A 17,319-nucleotide genomic window follows, 5' to 3' on the forward strand; every position below is an offset into this window, starting at 1 on the left:
TTTTTGTTTATGATGCTCTACCACTTGAGCAACAGCTCCATTTTTTTTGTATTTTAGTAGTTAATTGGAAATAAGAGTCTGACAACTTTCCTGCTCTGATTGGCTTCTAACTGGATCCTCAGCCTTCTGGATTGCTAGGATTTCATGAGCCACTTGTGCTTGGCAGTAATATATGGTTTTAATTGTGTATTTGATGCTTTTACACGAAGGTGTATTGGTAGGAGATTCGTCTGTGCATATTGTTCCTTACTTTCCACAGTTGTTCCAATCTGTTCTCCCTTCCCTTCCAGATTTTACTCTGCATCTCATGCTATGTATCCACTTCACTGCTTCAGCTATCTGCTCTCTGGCTGGGACCCTAGACTGATATGTTAGGAGTCTAAAGGACTCAAAAACAAGCTTGACAAAACTCTTTAAGAATTTAATATACATACTTAAATTTTTTCTCCCCTCCTTTAGGAATTTGCTACAGGCTATGTACTTATTATTTTTTCCATTTTAAACTTTATTGGGGAATAGTTTACATTTATTACCATATCCATTTAACATATACTTTTTATTTAGCTATACCAGAGAAATACCACCAATCAGGATATGGAATAGTTGTTTCTTGATTTTGGATTGTATGGATGTTGTGTTTTCTGCCATTTTTGTGGTAGATTTCTTTTAGTAGTAAATTAGAGCATCCTGTGTTGATACCAATGTTGAGTGTTTTGTAGTCACCATAGCAGTCACTTAATGGCTTTTGAATACCTGAAATAGGGTTAATATGACTGAGGAACTGAATTACTAAATATTTAATCTTAATTATATTCACGTAATCACATATAACTTGTGGCAGCCATAAAGGACAGTGAAGTTCTACATTGTGTGTACGTGTATAGGTATACGTATGTATGTACGTATGTATGTACGTGTACATGTATACATACTTGTTCTGGGGCTTGACCTGAGATCCTAGGCGCTATCCATGAATTTTTCATTCAAGGCTGGCACTCTACCACTTGAACCACAGCTCTGCTTCTGGCTTTTAGGTGGTGATAAGAATCTAATAGACTTTCCTGCCTTCGCTGGTTTTGAACCATGATCCTCAGATCTCATATTATTGAGTAGCTAGGAATGCAGCCAAGCCAGTACCTGGATTTTTAATTTAATCTTAGTATTATGAAATCTCATAACTTAAAAATGTCTATTATGACATTTTACAACTTAAAAATGTCCATGTTTGAATGATTTTATGTAAGTCTCTGTGTGTATATGTGCCAGTGTTGGGACTTTAACACAGGGCCTTCAAAGTTGAGACACAGGTGTACTTTTATCTTTTCGGCACTCTCCCTCTCTCTCCTTCACTCCCTTCCCATCATCTCCCCCCACCCCCAGTTCTGGAGCTTGAACTTCGGAGCTCATGGCTAATACTCTATATCTTGAGCCACAGCCCCACTCCTAGCTTTTTCTGTTTATGTGGTACTGGGAAACCAAATTCAGGGTTTCATGCATGCTAGGCAAGCACTCTACTACTAAGCCACATTCCCAGCCCAGGGAGCCATTCTTATTTTATTTATATTCACTCACTCACTCATTCACTCACTCATTTATTTATTTGTTTGTTTGTTTATTTTGCCAGTCCTGGGACTTGAACTCAGGACCTGGACGCTATCCTTGGGCTTTCTCAAGGCTAGAGCTCTACCATTTGAGCCACAGCACAATTTCCAGCTTTTTTCTATGTATATGGTACCGAAGAATTGAACCTGGGTCTTCGTGCAGGCCAGGCAAACACTCTACCACTAGGCCAAACTCCTGGCTCTTTAAGACAAATTTGTGTTGTGTAGTTCAATCAGCCTTGATTTTCTAATAGTTACTCCCCTTGCTTCAGCTTCAAGTGACAGGATTACAAATGTTTGCCAATATACCCAGCAAGATGTTCTCTTTTTTAATTTTTGTGCTAGTCTTGGGTTTGAACTCAGAGCCTGAGCACTGTCCCCCTACCAGTAAGATTTTTTTTTTCAACTTTGTTGCTTTTAATATTCCAAAGCGATTGTTAGAGTTCTTAATTTTGTTTCTATGGTTCTAATGGTCATTGTGGTTATTTTATTAGTTGGCAAGTGTCTTACTCTAAATACTAGTTAAAGATAGATATGGTAATTTTTGAAGTGTGGGTTATTTTAAAACTAAAAATTTTCATCCATTTCATGTTTGCCTATCATTTCTAAATCGCTTTTAAAGGTGCCTAGTCCAGCATTTAAGCTTCCTTTCCTTTCTTCCTCTGCTGGGTTAGAGAGAAGTGGGTGAGAAATTTACTTGTCTGCAGCAGGGCTGCCCCTGAATTCACTAGCCAAGTTAATCTCTTATCACAAAGTCTCATTGATGTTTGCTTAGAAGAGCAGCTGGAAGTCTGCTTTATAGTATGGCAACCTTTCATGAAGTTTATTCTTGGCAATGAGGATCTTGGGGCAAGAGCCAGGCTATTATAAGAGACAATCCTTTCTGAACAAGAGCATTTTATTTTGTCAGCTGGAGTTAGTGTTTGAGTTAGTATTTTGTGCTTGTAATAGCAGCTGGTAAGGCAATCTGTCTATGAAGGGTTTTCCAACAGCATGAAATTAATGGCATTACTAGAAATGTGAAATTTGCTATATGACTTATAATGTGATGAAAAGTGTTACATTGTTAGCCAGTCAGTTAACTTAGGAATTTTTAGTACTTTTATAAAAGAAGACATAGTCTAAAGATTTTTACCTCCTAAGCTTGGTGTAGAATTCTTGTCCTGCCAGTAGTTTTTATTTGTAATGTATTACATGTATGTATATACTTTCAACTTATTTTAGATACAGGGGTAGTAAATTTTGTTTTCTAGTAAAATGAAAATGGATGAAGTTGTCAACAACAGTAGACTACCACAAAGGGCTCTTGAAGAAATCTGAGGCAGATATAAGGTATAAAGCAATAATTCTGATGCCACATGGTCGAAGGATATATGTATGGTACCTTATACTTGAGTAGAGTTCAAACTGTCACTTAATCTAATACCATATAATGATTGCTAAAGAAATTGCTTTAGAAAAAGGCATAGGAGTAAATTTTATTCTAAGTGTTTATGATGCTTAGAAATGAGTATTGTTTAGAGATCTTAAAATTTTTACCAATAGTATTCTGTATTATCAGATCTCTTTTTAGGTAGTGTAATAATCTTGTACTGTCTCTCCATCAGTCAGTAAAATTTTGTCTGTTTCACTGAAATTATTTAGCTTTTGTTTCTGACTCTTTAAGACTCAGTCACTCTGTGTAATGTAGAGTGGTATTTCGCCCTGAGAGTCTGTCTGACAAAGGGCAGAGATAGGACAGAGGCAGCACTAGTTAGAGAGAGTGTATGGGACTGAGTTAGACATAATGCTCCTGGGGTGACTGCCAGCAACTGAAGGATCACAGTGAGCACAGGAGAAACTGTATACAATGGTAAGAAGCAAAGCTTCTGATCTCTCCCAGACAGATTTTATACGGTTTTCCCTTTTTCTCTTTCTTTCTCCTTTGGGAGCTCATTTTTAGCTTGCTGCTGTATATTTGGTATAAGACCATGTAAGAATATTTTGTTTTAAGAGGATTTAATTGACAAATAGGTGAAAATGAGTAAAAGTGTTTGCAAATGAGACTTAAGACATTTAAAAAAAATGTTTAATTGCCTCATGGATAGAGTGAAATACTTAAATCAGTGCTTGTTATCTGTTTCCAATGAATCTATTCATTTTCTACCTTTGGTTGCAGTACTATAGGATAATCAGGCTTATCATACCAATCTCATTCTTACCATTCCAAATTAAGGAGAGATTGAACAGTTTTCTTTCCAATGGTGTAAGTAACTAGCTGAATTTTAGTTCTTTGGAAGTTTATCATTTTAGGTGTTATTAAAAACAGGATATTTGCCAGGTATTAGTGACTCATGCCTACTAGCAATTTAAGAGGTTGAGATTAGAGGATCACAGTTCAAAGCCAACCAAGGCTGGAAAGTCTATGACTCTTACACCAAAAAGCTGGAAATGAAGCTGTGGCTCAAGGGGTAAAGCAATAGTCTTGATCAAGAAAAGCTCAAGAACAATGCCTGGGCCTTGTTCAAGCCTTCATGAGTTCAAGTTTTTCATGCTGCTTAATTTATTTGTCTATATTTAAGTGTCTCGGAAGTGTATTTAAATAGAAAATACTTGTTTTCTAATACTTTATGTCATAAGTGCAAAGTGGAAAAATAAAAAATACATAAGAATTGATAGTAGTGTTATTTATGCATTAAGAAATTGAAGCTGTAATCCTACCCGCTGAGAAAAGGAGCATTGTGATTTGAAGCCAGCCCTGCAGAAAAGACTCTGTCTCTGTTAACAAGAAGGATGGCTCAAGTAGTAGGAGTACCAACTGAGCAAACAAGAGGCTCTGATTACAAACCTCATTTTGCACCCTCCCAAAAAAGAAAAGAAATTGGAAAGCTACAGATTACTACTACTGGATATTGAGATTATAGGCATTTTTGTTTGTATGCATGCGTGTGCGCGCTAGTGCCAGTCCTGGAGCTTGAACTCAGGGCCTGGGCACTGTCCTTGGACTTTCTCAAGACTAGAGCTCTACCACTTGAGCCACAGCATAACTTCCAGCTTTGAACCTGGGTCATTGTGCGTGCTAGGCAAGCACTCTACCACTAGGCCAAACTCCCAACCTTTTGTGTGGTTTTTTATGCCTTGTAGCTTTCACTAATATGAAGTTATATTGTTTTATTTTTGTGAAATGAAAAGAAAATTATATAAGGACAGGGTTTTTTTTCCAGTGAAACAAGAAAAAGTTTTATATTTTTTATGTCTGAGAAAAGGTAAAACATAAACAGGAAACCATCAGACCTAACAAAATACTGTAAAAGGGATGTTTTCCTTCATTGCTGTAAGAGAAGAGAGTGCCTATTTTATCTTTCACTTACTATTATCTACAAGAATTTGAGAAAATTCAGCAGCTCAGGGAAGTATCCATGTGGATAATTGAAATACTGGGCTCCACATCCTATAAAATGAGAGAACAGATTCTACTCTGTACTGCGGTGGATTTAGAATTACATCTTTATTCTGGATACTTTCTTTTTTTATTAAAGAATTTATTAACATTGACTTTGACATATTTCAAGGGCAGGATTCTTAAATTCAAGGAACTGACCTTATAGTTTGTTCCTAGTTCTCATATAAGAATAAAAATGTACTTGCTTTTACCAGTGACTCTAGACGGTATCAGTAATATGAAATATTGCACTTTGGGGAAGATATATTTATTTGTTGCCGTTTCAGTGCAGTCCATGCCTTAGTTTCCTTCTTGTCTGGTAAAGTAGATAGTTAATATAAACTTAAAATGCTTGCTTGTTTGGAGTATGCCTGTGTTTCCTTTTCTCCATTCACTTTTCACATCTTGACTTCTTTTACTATATATTATAGCTCTATTATGAGTACATGTTGCTTTAAACATTAGAGATGTTACTGGCAATTTAAATATGGTTATCTTTTGAAGGCACTCAAAACTAGTCGGCAAGCTGCAAATTATTGTGGAAAATCATTATAGTTTACTTAAAAGTTGGTATTTAACAGGTATTTCTAGATTTCTTAATTTACTATTTACTTACTTATTAAGTATTGAATTCAGGGCCTTGGCAGTGTCCCTGAGCTTTTTTGCTCAGGGCTAGTATTCTACCATTTGAACCACTGTACTACTTGTGGTTTTCTGGTAGTTAACTGGAAATAAGAATCTCATAACTTTCCTTCACTTGCTTAGCTTGCTTAAGACAGTAAACCACAGAAAAGGGGGCAAGTTTTATTATTATAGAAAGCACACATGATTGGTATCCCCAGATTCTCCTAGAGAGTTCGCATTTGCTTTTTGGTATGGAGAGGTCAGGGAGATTGCTTGTATGGAGTAGTATGCATGTCATGAAATCTTAACTTATATGCCCATACTTATTTCATTTGAGATTAGAGGCAAATAGGAACTTCAAAAAAAATTGTTTAAGAGGAAAAGGTCAGATTCATATAAAAATAGACCAATACTACATTGGTCATTCCTGTAACCATCACCTTACCTTCAACAAATATTAACTGATTAATGCCTATCTGTATATATATGTATGTATTTCATATTTTATGTATCTGCTAAGATTTGTGAAGATAAGCATCTGTAAGGTCAAGGTACTAACATCAGAAGCATTTCTGAACAAAGATGTTACAGTTGGTGGGTGGGTCCCACTGGGTGCAGCTGTTGTGTAAGCTTGCAGAAATAGTATCATCTTGACTTTAATCTTTCGGTTGTTCAGAGGTACTGTGCATATTTCTGTTTAACCCCTGGAAACATGCCAGCATCATTCATTTCCTTATCTCCATCCTTGGTACCTAAATAGGCAGTGAATAAGATTAGTGATGTTGGTAGTCTGAGTCTATTGGATAGAGCCAGGATAGAAGAAGCACAGTCCTCATTTTTTTTTTTTTATTTTAACTAGGTTTGAGTACAAACTGTCGAATATTTTGGAGGCAATAAAAAAAAAAAGAATATGTTTGTATTTTGGGGGCCAGTCCTAGAGTTTGAACTCAGGGCCTGAGCATTGTTCTTGGGCTTTCAGTTCTACCACTTGAGCCACAGCATCATCTGTGACTTTTTCTATGTATGTGTTACCGAGGAATTGAACTCATGCCTTCATGCAAAAAGCATGTTTTTCTGGGGGGCGGGTGATGGGGACAGGAGTTTGGCCTAGTCGTAGAGTGCTTGCCTATCATGCATGAAGACCCAGGTTCCCTTCCTTGATACTACATACATAGAAAAGCCGGAACTGGTGCTTTGCCCAGTGTGGTAGAGCGGGTAACCTTGAGGAAAGCCCAAGGACACTGTTCAGGCCCTTACTTAGTTCAGACCCCAGGGCTGGCCCAGAAATGAACCCAGGGTTTCATGCATACTAGGCAAGCACTCTACCACTGAAGCCACATTCCCAGCCCAGGGGATACATTTTACACACATCAGAGAATAGAGTTACCCAGATCTGATTGCAAGTCTGAGCTGACTGTAGATAATTACTTACCCTCTCCAAGTCTCAGTTCTTTCTAATGTAAAGTGAATATATGGATTACTGTGTCAATGAAGTGAAATGATATATTCCACATTATTTTAAAATATCATTTGAAGGCCTGGAGTGTGCTCTAATCATAGAGTACCTGCATAGTATGCACAGAGTCCTGCATTCAATTTCCTGGTACACATACACAGAAAAAGCCAGAAGTGATGCTGTGGCTCAAGGGGTAGAATGTTAGCCTTGAGCAAAAGAAGCTCAGGGACCTTGCCCAGGCCCTGAGTTCAAGCCCCAGGACTGGCAAAAAAAAAAAAAAAAGTTGATTTCTGGGTTTAAGGAGTATTCTAGTTTTAGGCCTTTGATGGATTTTTTTCAACTAGAGTTGAAACACCAGACCACATTCAAAAGAGAGCTAATCTTTATTACATGGGCTAAAGAGAAAATGTTTTACTTTGTTTTAACAAATAACATATTGAAACAAAACCTTGAAAAAAAATAATGCCTGTCAATTATTCCTTTAAACACAGCAAACGCTGGCCTGTTCTATTCTAACTGCACTATTGAGTGAATTCTCCAGTTCAAGTAAAACTAGCAACATTGGGCTGAGTATGGAATTCCATGGTAACTGCAAAAGAGTTTTTCAGGTATTGGTACTTTTGTTCTTGCATTTTAATTGTTGGTGCACATACTTTTTTTGTTTTGGGTTTTTTTTTTTCGGGGGCAGGCCATTATGGGGCTTGAACTCTGGGCCAGGGTGTTGTCCCTGAAATCTTCAGCTCAATGCTAGCACTCTACCATTTGCGCTACAGTGCCATTTCTGATTTGCTCACTTTTTACTCAAACTGTTTCTAACGGAGGTTTTAAGTAGTAGAATATAGGTTTTAAGTAGTAGAATATAGGTTTTAAGTAGTAGAATATAGGTGATAGTTTTAGTTGACAATTTAAAATTACTTAATTCTCATCTTTATATGGAAAACTCCTATAAAGATCCTTTAGTTTATTACTTGGTTATCATGTTTAGATGGAGCTACTTCAATTGGTAGGATTCTACTGTTCTTAAAAATAGGACTGGCAGAATGCCAAAGAGGTATTTAAAATGTTATTGCAGATGGTGTGGGCTCTTTGTCTCTCTGTGTATTGTTTGGCTCCAGAGTAAAGTTATGTGAAGGCATTGGCTTAAATCCTAGTGCTCTGCAATATAGCAACTGACTCCCTCAGCTTCACAGTGGTAGTCCAAGACACTTCTCTCTATGGAGCAGCATTTCTATTACAGTAAATGGTGTCCCTTTTGAAAACACATTGTTATGTAAATTCTGCATAGAGACTTCAAGATGGAAAATGCTCTTAAGGAAATAATGTTTTCTAGTGGAAATTTAAAGGTTTTTACTTGTTCTGTTTTATGATTCTAAAATGGAACAGATTTTGACTTCAGTTTTCAATGCAAAACATATTTGTGCTTTTTTGGCCAAAGGAAGAAGACCTTCGTCAGATCTTCATGCTAACTGTTGAAGTTCTGCAAGAGTTCAGCAGGCGGGAGAACCTGAATGCACAGATGTCTTCAGTGTTTCAGCGATACCTTGCACTCGCCAATCAAGTCTTGAGCTGGAACTTTCTTCCTCCCAATTATATCCTTTTCACAACAAAATTGTTACTTGTGGTAATTTTTCATATATTACTAAGTATGGCCCAAAGTCATGTTCTGTCTACAGGCTTTGTAATATATATTGTTGAAAAGGTTTAAGTGGTTTTATATTTTTAAGAAATGGAATTTTATAATGCTATGTAACTGCGGACTATGCAGAAAATTTAAGTTCTATTCCTGCTATGTAGAAGGTTGGATAAGCAGTATTCCTAGGGAAGTATAGGGGAACGATGGAAAATACATATTTATTCACTAACAGGACTATTTTTTTCTTGGCTGCACGATACTGGATTTTTATTTTGAACCATTTTTTTTAAAGGATGATTTGAAGTACTCTCATTTTGCCTTTATGGATATTGTTCAAGTATAGACAATAAGTTTGTAATGAAGTTTTTAGACAACTTTACCAGTATAAGATTTTATTTTTAGGAGATCATTAGTTATACAAAACAAGTTAAATTTCATAAATATATATACATGTGTGTGCTTTTTAGAATTGGTTTCTAAATTGATAAATTTACATTTTAGAAAGCAGTTCCTTCACATTTTTAATTTATTAATTCATAATGTCAGCTGCCTAATGATGAACTAAGCAGTATAGTTAAGTCAGGCAAACCCTGGTTCAAGCCTCAGTGGATCTCAGGCATGTACTGAACCTTTCTGAATGGTAATTTTTTCAAATGTACAAAGAGACCACTTTTCAGAGCTCATAATTTGTGAATAAAGTGTTTCGCATAGCTAGCTAGCTAGCTAGCTATATCATCTTCTTTTGTTGATGTAGTCTACTTCTATATGGTATATGTAAATGTAATGTAACCTGTTGTAGGTGTCTTAATCACCCCTTTCTTGGGGCTCTGGAGGTGTCATTTGAGGAGAAAAGACTGATTATAAGTATGTAAGAGATAATCATGTCAGATTTATGATGACACTTACCTTTATTTCAGTAGGATCAGGAGCCACTACATTTCATCTGTACACAGATATTGAATTATGGCTAGTAAAACTGTGGGGCTTAAAAGGATGTGATGGGTTGTAACTTCTATTTTTAAGTTACTATATATACACAGTAGAAAACTTAACTGTAAAGGCAGGTGTGGGAGAAAGGGCTCTTTTCTGAGGACAGTCCCAGAAAACTGTTGCTTTGTGGACGAAGTGGCAGTTCTTTCAACCCTTGTCTTCAGTCCTCTTTTCTCTTATGAACCAATTTCATACCTTTGGTAAATTAGCTTAATTCTTTTCCTTCCTTCTTTCCATCCTGCTTTCTTCCTTTTTTGTGCCTGGACTTGGGTGCTGTCCTGGAGCTTGAGGATAGTGCTTTACTACCTCTTGAGATGTAGCTTCTCTTCTTTTTTTTGGCAGGGGGGAGGGGGTGGGAGTGGGTTGCCTAATTAGATCTCACAGACTTTTCTGCCTTGTTTGGGTTTGAACTGCAGTCCTCAGATCTCAACCACTTGAGTAGCTAGGAATTACTGGTATGAGCCACTGAAGTCAGCTTTTAACTGAGTCCCTCACCTCCCTCCTGCCCACCTGCCCATGCTTGTACTAGGGCTTAAACTCGTGGCTCATATTCACTTGCATACCACTAGAGTCACACTTCTACTTCCTTAATTCTTTTGAGTTGTTAAGAGGCCCATATCTTCTTCGTTTTGCTTAAAAAAAAAAAGTTTCTGTTGACTATTGCAGCTCTTATGCTACTGTGTATTTGTTGGCCAGTTTTGGGGTTTGAACTCAGGGCCTTGGTGGCTGTCCCTGACCTTCTTTGTGATCAAGGCTAGTGCTCTACTACTTAAGCCACAGTACCACTTCTGCCTTTTTCTGAGTAGTTTATTGGAGATAAGAATCTCATGGACTGAGCCGGGAGTTTGGCCTAGTGGTTAAAGTGCTTGCCTAGCATGCACGAAGACCCGGGTTTGATTCCTTGGTATCACATACATAGAAAAAAAAAGCCGGAAGTGGTGCTGAGGCTCAAGTGGTAGAGCTCTAGCCTTGAGAAAGTCCAAGGGCAGTGCTCAGGCCCTGAGCTCAAGCCCAGGACTGGCCAGAAAAAAAAAAAAAAAAGAGTCTCATGGACTTTCCTGTCCTGGCTGACTTCAAACCATAATCTTTAGATCTCAGCCTCTTGAGTAGGTAAGATTAAGGTGTGAGCCAATAATACCAGGTTTAGGACAGCAGTCATAAGTTCACCACTGCTGTTACAAAATCTTATTGTGGAATAAAAAAGATTGGACTTGACTCCTTATTCCAGTTTTTCATTTTATTTATTTATTTAGCCAGTCTTGGGCTTGACTTTGGGCCTGAGCACTGTCCTTGGACTTTCTCAAGGCTAGAGCTCTCTACCACTTGAGCCACAGCTCCACTTCCGGCTTTTTTCAATGTGTGTGGTATCGAGGAATCCAACCCGGGTCTTCCTGCATGCTAGGCAAGCACTCTACCACTAGTCCAAATTCTTAGCCCACTCCAGTTTTTTAGTACAGAAAAAAATCCATAGATTTTGAAAAACCTTAGGACAGATTTAAAAATACCAAGCCACACAGAACTATCATAACATTAATTATATATGAAGGAGAAAATCAGCACTACATATATATATTGTAGCCAATTTTAATGTTTTGGTTTTTGTTTGTTTTTAGAGAGAGAATGGAGTTGGCAGAGTGTGACTATTTTGAAAAAGGAAAGTTCTTTGGCAGTTTGGAAACAAAAGTTTGTCTGAAAGATACATACATGAAGGAAATATTTCATAAAATAATTACATAAAACTTTATTATCTGAGGCTAATAAACAGTAGTAGTATTGTCAAAGGAAAGTATATATACCTTCTTTATAGGAAATATAACCTTTTTCCCATCCCTTTTCCCCCTCTCCCCCTTCCTTGGAGACTGGGACTTAAATAGCTCAAGCTGTCCTCAAACTTGTTTATAACTGGGAACTCACAATCCTCTTGTTCATCCTCCTGAATGCTGGGATTTCAGTCATGAGCCACCATACCTGACTTTTGACAATATTGTTCTATTTTATGGCTTATGAATCAGTATTGTGATTAAGTCTAGTATATTTCTTAGTAAGGTAATGTTACCTCCTTTGGAAATTTAGCTTTGGTGCAGGTAATAGCTTGTCAAGGGGCTAAGCTATAGGTTCAGTACTTATTCAAGAACTCAGTTTCAAGGAACCCAATTCAGATTTATTTCTCCCCCTCCCTTCCTCCCTCGTGTGTGTGTGTGTGTGTGTGTGTGTGTGTGTGTGTGTGTGTGTGTGTGTGTATGTGTGCATATATGTGCAACATTTCTGGCTTTTTCTGAGTATGTGGTACTGAGAAATCATCAAACCCAGGGCTTTGTGCATGCGAGGCAAGCACAGTACCACTAGGCTATGCTCCCAGCCCCTAAAATTATTTCTATTTGGTGCTACTAGTTTGAACTTGGCCCTGGAATTACTGAGCTAGCACTCTACCATTTATTTGAACCATCTCCAGCCCTGCCTTTTGCTGTTTATTTTGGAGTTGACTTCTAGTGAACTTTAGTGCCTTGGACTTGACTTAAATTCTCTAGATCTCATCCTCTTGCATAGCTATTGTTACAGCATGAGCCACTGACAACTCAGCTTATGTTTTACCTTTTGAGGAATGCCCAAGTTGTATTCCAGAGTGGAGGTGTCATTTTTACACTCCCACCAATATTGTTTTGAGGGTTTATTTCATTCAAATCCTGGTGAATATTTATCTGTGTTTTTATTTCTTTCCATACTAATTAGTATGGAATGGTTTCCCAGTCTCCATATACACAGTAGAAAACTTTAACTGTAAAGGCAGGTGTGGGAGAAAGGGCTCTTTTCTGAGGACAGTCCCAGAAAACTGTTGCTTTGTGGACGAAGTGGCAGTTCTTTCAACCCTTGTCCTCTTTTCTCTTATGAACCAATTTCATACCTTTGGTAAATTAGCTTAATTCTTTTCCTTCCTTCTTTCCATCCTGCTTTCTTCCTTTTTGTGCCTGTACTTGGGTGCTGTCCCTGAGGAGAGTGCTTTACTATATGTCATACTATATGGCCTTATGTATCTAGGTTTTGTTCTATTATAAATCTCTGCTAAGAGAGCCCAAGGTTTCTACTGATTATAACAAATGAGGGAAACCATTGAGCCTGTGTTCCTTTGAGTCTGGCTTACTTCACTTAATATGAATTTTTCTAAGTCTTTCTATTTCCTTACAAGTGGGGCGATGTCATTCTTTCTGACAGCAGCATAGAATTCCATTGTGTATAAATACCACATCTTGTTGATCCAGTCATCAACTGAGGTCAACCCCCATCTTTTGAAATTAGACATTAATAAAATGATTTTGTTATTGTCGTTTTTATTCAGAATAGACTTCAATTTAGAGTGAAATGGAATATGGAAGTAAAATTTTATGATTTTTTGTAAGGTAGTAAGCTTTCGTTTGTAGATTTGTATAAGACTACATAGGAGGAAATTTTGAGGCTTATCTCCTAAAGAATTTGGAAATTTCCTATAGAGAAGTAACATATAAGCTATGACTATAAAATGTTGTTGGGAAAACCAGTTGAAGTTCAGTTAAGGTGTGCTAAGGGTATCAACCAAAAAAAAAAAATACACAGGTTAAAGCTAAGAACTTCAGTGCTGTCATTAGTATTATTAACTTATTTTGTGATGATCTTCAGTCAGGATTTCTGCATATACACATACTAAGAAATCACAAATCTATAGTTGTGGCTTTCATTTAGGATATTTGGCAGTATCTGGAGACAAATTTGTTTCCTATGCCTAATGAATGCTTATGGCTGTTGCTGGGTAGAGGCCAGTAATGTGTTGAACATTGCATAGTATATAAGACAGCCCTACATCCTGCAGTTTTGGGGCCCAGATTTCATTGTTTTGTCATCTTGACACTCACACTTGAATGCTCAGCAGTAGTATTAGGGATAGGCAAGAAAAGTGGTCAGAAAACTAACAAAAAAAGACCCACTGTATAGTGGAATGTTATTTGTTAGTTAAAAAGAATGAAGAAAGTACTGATTTCTCTAATATGGGTAAACTTAACATTTGATAAGGAAAAATATATTATAAAAGAACCATTCACAGAAGACCCCACATTATAAAAGTATGTTTCTATAAAATGTTCAGGATAGGCAAATCATAGACAGGATTAGAATGGTGGCATTTGGGAGGACAGGGAATGACTGTAAAACATGCAAAGCTTCTATCTGGGGGGATAAAACATTCTAAGCTTTGATCATGGTCATAGTTAGCCTAACTGTGAGCATTTGGTTGTATATTCCGTGGTTAATTGTGTAGTATGTGAATTAGGTTGCAATGAAGCTTTTAAAAATATCTCTAACATGCCAAGGTTTATACATCATGCTGCCTTACAGATCAACTGTGTCTTGACAGTAGAATCTTATTAGAGAAGAGACTGGAGTGAAAAACAGGAAGAAGCCGAAGAAATTGAGAAGGCTAGTTGAAGTGAAGGGAAAAACCAGGCAAGGAAAATTTGAGAAATTTAAATTTCAATAATGAGTTTCAAAGAATAGAGGCACTTGACATTAACTGCTGACATTGAAGGATAAACTGAAGATTCTTTTCAGTCTATACCTGTAAACAGATGTAAGATACCTAATGTCATTTAGCCATTCTATAAGATAGGAGTTTGGGCCAAGAAAAGGTTACATTTTACACTTTGAAGTACTAGGAGTAGAATTCAGCACCTTGTACTTACAAGGCAGGTACTCTACTACATCTTCTAATCCTCTGTTTCCTTTTGTTGGTTTTTCAAACTTCATTCCTGGGCCTGCTGGGCTATGATCCATTCCTACCTTCTCCCCCTAATAGCTAGGATAAGTGATGCCACCATGTCCAGCCATTGGTCAAGATAGAGTACCATACTAATCTACTCAGGAGGCTGAGATCTGAGGATTGTAGTTCAAAGCCAGCCCAGGCATTAAAGTACATGAGACTCTTATCTCCAGTTAATCACCAGAAAACTGGAAGTGGCGCTATGGCTCAAGTGGTAGAGCACTAGCCTTGAGCTGATCTCAGGGACAGCACCCAAGCCCAGAGTTCAAGCCCCAATACCGATCTTCCCCCTCCCCCCCAAAAAAATAGAGTGCCATGAACTTATATAACTTTGGCTAGCCTAGAGCTACAATACCTGATCTCCATCTCCCAAGTAGCTAATCCTTTCAAGGATTATAAACTTGAGCTTCTGAGCCTCTCTGCTTTCAGACTTTGTAGCTCATCTCAACTGGGCAGCAATTTGAGGCCAAAGGCATCTTAGAAGTTGGACCTCAATTGCCAGCAACAGCATCATTATGTAACCCTCACCTTTTTTCCATTCAGTGATTTGTATTCAGAACGTTTCAGTTTTGGAAGGTCTGACTTAATTATTATAAATTCATATTTCTCACTAAGAAATTATCTTTATAAATTTACTTATAAGGGACTATATCTACTAATCTTTAATTCCATGAACCAATCTGTTAGTTCAGTACATCCTCAATAAAGGCTATTACAAGGCCAGTTGGAGACTGAATGCTGAACTTCGGGTTTAATGTTGCATGATTTGGAAAGTGGGGGGGCAAATGGTAAGAAAATTGCCCTCTGAATTAATGTTTTTGCCTGCCTTAAAAGTGATGAGAAGTGAATCCTGAAAAAATTAGCAGATTTTTGTTATAAAATCATTGGGAAATAGCCAGGTGCCAGAAGCTCATGCCTGCAGTCCCAGCTGCTCAGGAGGATGAGATTTGAGGATCACAGTTCAGAAAGCCATCCTGAGCAGGAAAATCTGTGAGGCTTTCAAATTAATCATAGAAAAAGCCAAAAGTTGTGCTATAGCTCAAGTGGTAGAATGCTAGCCTATAGCAAAGGGTCAATACCTAGATCCAGAGTTTAAGTCCCAAGAGTAGCCCCCCCCCAAAAGAAAAAAAAAAAAAAGAAAGAAAAGGAAAGCAAAAGGTTGGAAAATGCCAGGTACCAGTGACTCATGCCTATAAAAATCTTAGTTACTCAGGAGATTGAGATCTGAGGATTATGATTTGAAGCCAAGCCTGGGCAGGAAAGTCCCTGAGATTTGCCTTCAGTTAACCACCAGAAAGCTACTGTGGATCAAGTGTAGAGCCCCAGTCTTGAACAAAAAACTTTGTGAAAGCATCCAGGCCTTAAGTTTAAACCCCAAGATTAGCACCAAAAAATAAAAATAAATGTTGAGAGTTTACATACTTGCATATGTGTGTGTGTATATATACACACATACTCACTTTGCTTTTGATGGGGAATCTGGTCTACTTTATGTGTCCTTTTAAGTGGACTCAGTAGCACTATCTTTGTTTAGGTAAAGATCTTGTCAGTGCCCGGTGGTTAATAGTTCTAATTGATGAATTCCTGCAGTGAAGTTTGACAATGATCTTGTAGCTCATCCTGAATTGAATCTTCATTTTTCTTTTTCTTCTTTTGGCCAGTCCTGAGGCTTGAACTCAGGGCCTGGGCATTGTCCTTTAGTTTTCTCAAGGCTTGCACTCTACCACTTCTAGCCTTTTCTTTCTTTTTTTTTTTTTTGTTTGTTTTTTGCCAGTCCTGGGCTTGAGCTCAGGGCCTGAGCACTGTCCTTGGCCTTTCTCAAGGATAGAGCTCTACCACTTGAGCCTCAGCACCACTTCCAGCTTTTTTGTATATATGTGGTACCAAGGAATCGAACCCGGGTCTTCGCTCATGCTAGGCAAGCACTTTAACCACTAGGCCAAACTCCCAGCCCCACTTCTAGCCTTTTCTGTATATGTGGTACTAGGGTATTGAACCCAGGGCTTCATGCATGCTAGGTAAGCACTCTACCACTAGGCTATGCTCCCAGCTCTCATTTTTCTTTTCTTTTTGTTTTATAGGTCATGGGCTTGAACTCTGGGCCTGTGTGCTAGGTGTTGTTCTTGATTAAGCTGTTCAGTTCAAGGCTAGTGTTCTACCATTTGAGCCACAGTGCAACTTCTGCTTTTCTAGAAGTTGCGGTTTCATTGAAGATAAGGGTCTTATGGACTTTCATGGCTGGGCTATCTTTGAACTGAGATCCTCATTTCTCAGCCTCCTAAGTAGCTAGCGCTGGTGACTCAGCGCTTGGCTGAGTCTTCATATTTCTTGACAGAGGAAACTATTTTTTTCCTTTTCATATACGCTTTGGTCACTGCTCCCTATACTAGGCACGTAAGTGTACAGTATACTATGGTAGATTGCAAAAAAGCATTTGTTGACCTGAAAGTCTCTGGCCTCACCTTCAGAGCAATGTCTAGTTGCCATAAACACTTAACATTTAGTCTAGGTGAGTCTCACAGACTTTTCACCCAAAGTAGCATGGAACTACTATCCTCCTGATCATAGCCTTTCAGGTAGCTTGGATTTCAGTAGAGAGCTACTTGCACTAGACCATTTCCATCACACTAATACAATAAAGTGCTATGTGTTCAAGAAGCCGGGTATGGTGGCATATACCTGTCAACCCACCCATGTGAGGAAGTAAGAAATAAGGTGATCACAGTTTGGGTATATAACCTAGGCAGGAAGCAAGACTGTATCTCAAAAATAAGCAGAAGCCTGTCACGTATGGCTCATGTATGCAATCCT

The 17,319-nt window shown here is 37.9% G+C and overlaps 1 protein-coding gene across 3 annotated transcripts in view; it reads left to right on the forward strand.

The window, feature by feature from the left end:
* Positions 1 to 17,319, forward strand: part of Xpo4 (exportin 4) — a 109,861-nt gene that overhangs the window by 41,687 nt on the left and 50,855 nt on the right. For all 3 annotated transcript variants that reach the window (XM_090342423.1, XM_090342424.1, XM_090342425.1), the window contains exons 5-6: positions 7,594 to 7,710; positions 8,538 to 8,691. In XM_090342423.1, coding sequence (XP_090198549.1) covers positions 7,594 to 7,710; positions 8,538 to 8,691 — 271 coding nt within the window. The remainder of the gene's footprint in view (positions 1 to 7,593; positions 7,711 to 8,537; positions 8,692 to 17,319) is intronic.

Source organism: Megascapheus bottae, chromosome 11 (assembly GCF_031878675.1).
Source record: "Megascapheus bottae isolate mThoBot1 chromosome 11, mThoBot2.hap1, whole genome shotgun sequence".
Classification (NCBI taxonomy): domain Eukaryota; kingdom Metazoa; phylum Chordata; class Mammalia; order Rodentia; family Geomyidae; genus Megascapheus; species Megascapheus bottae.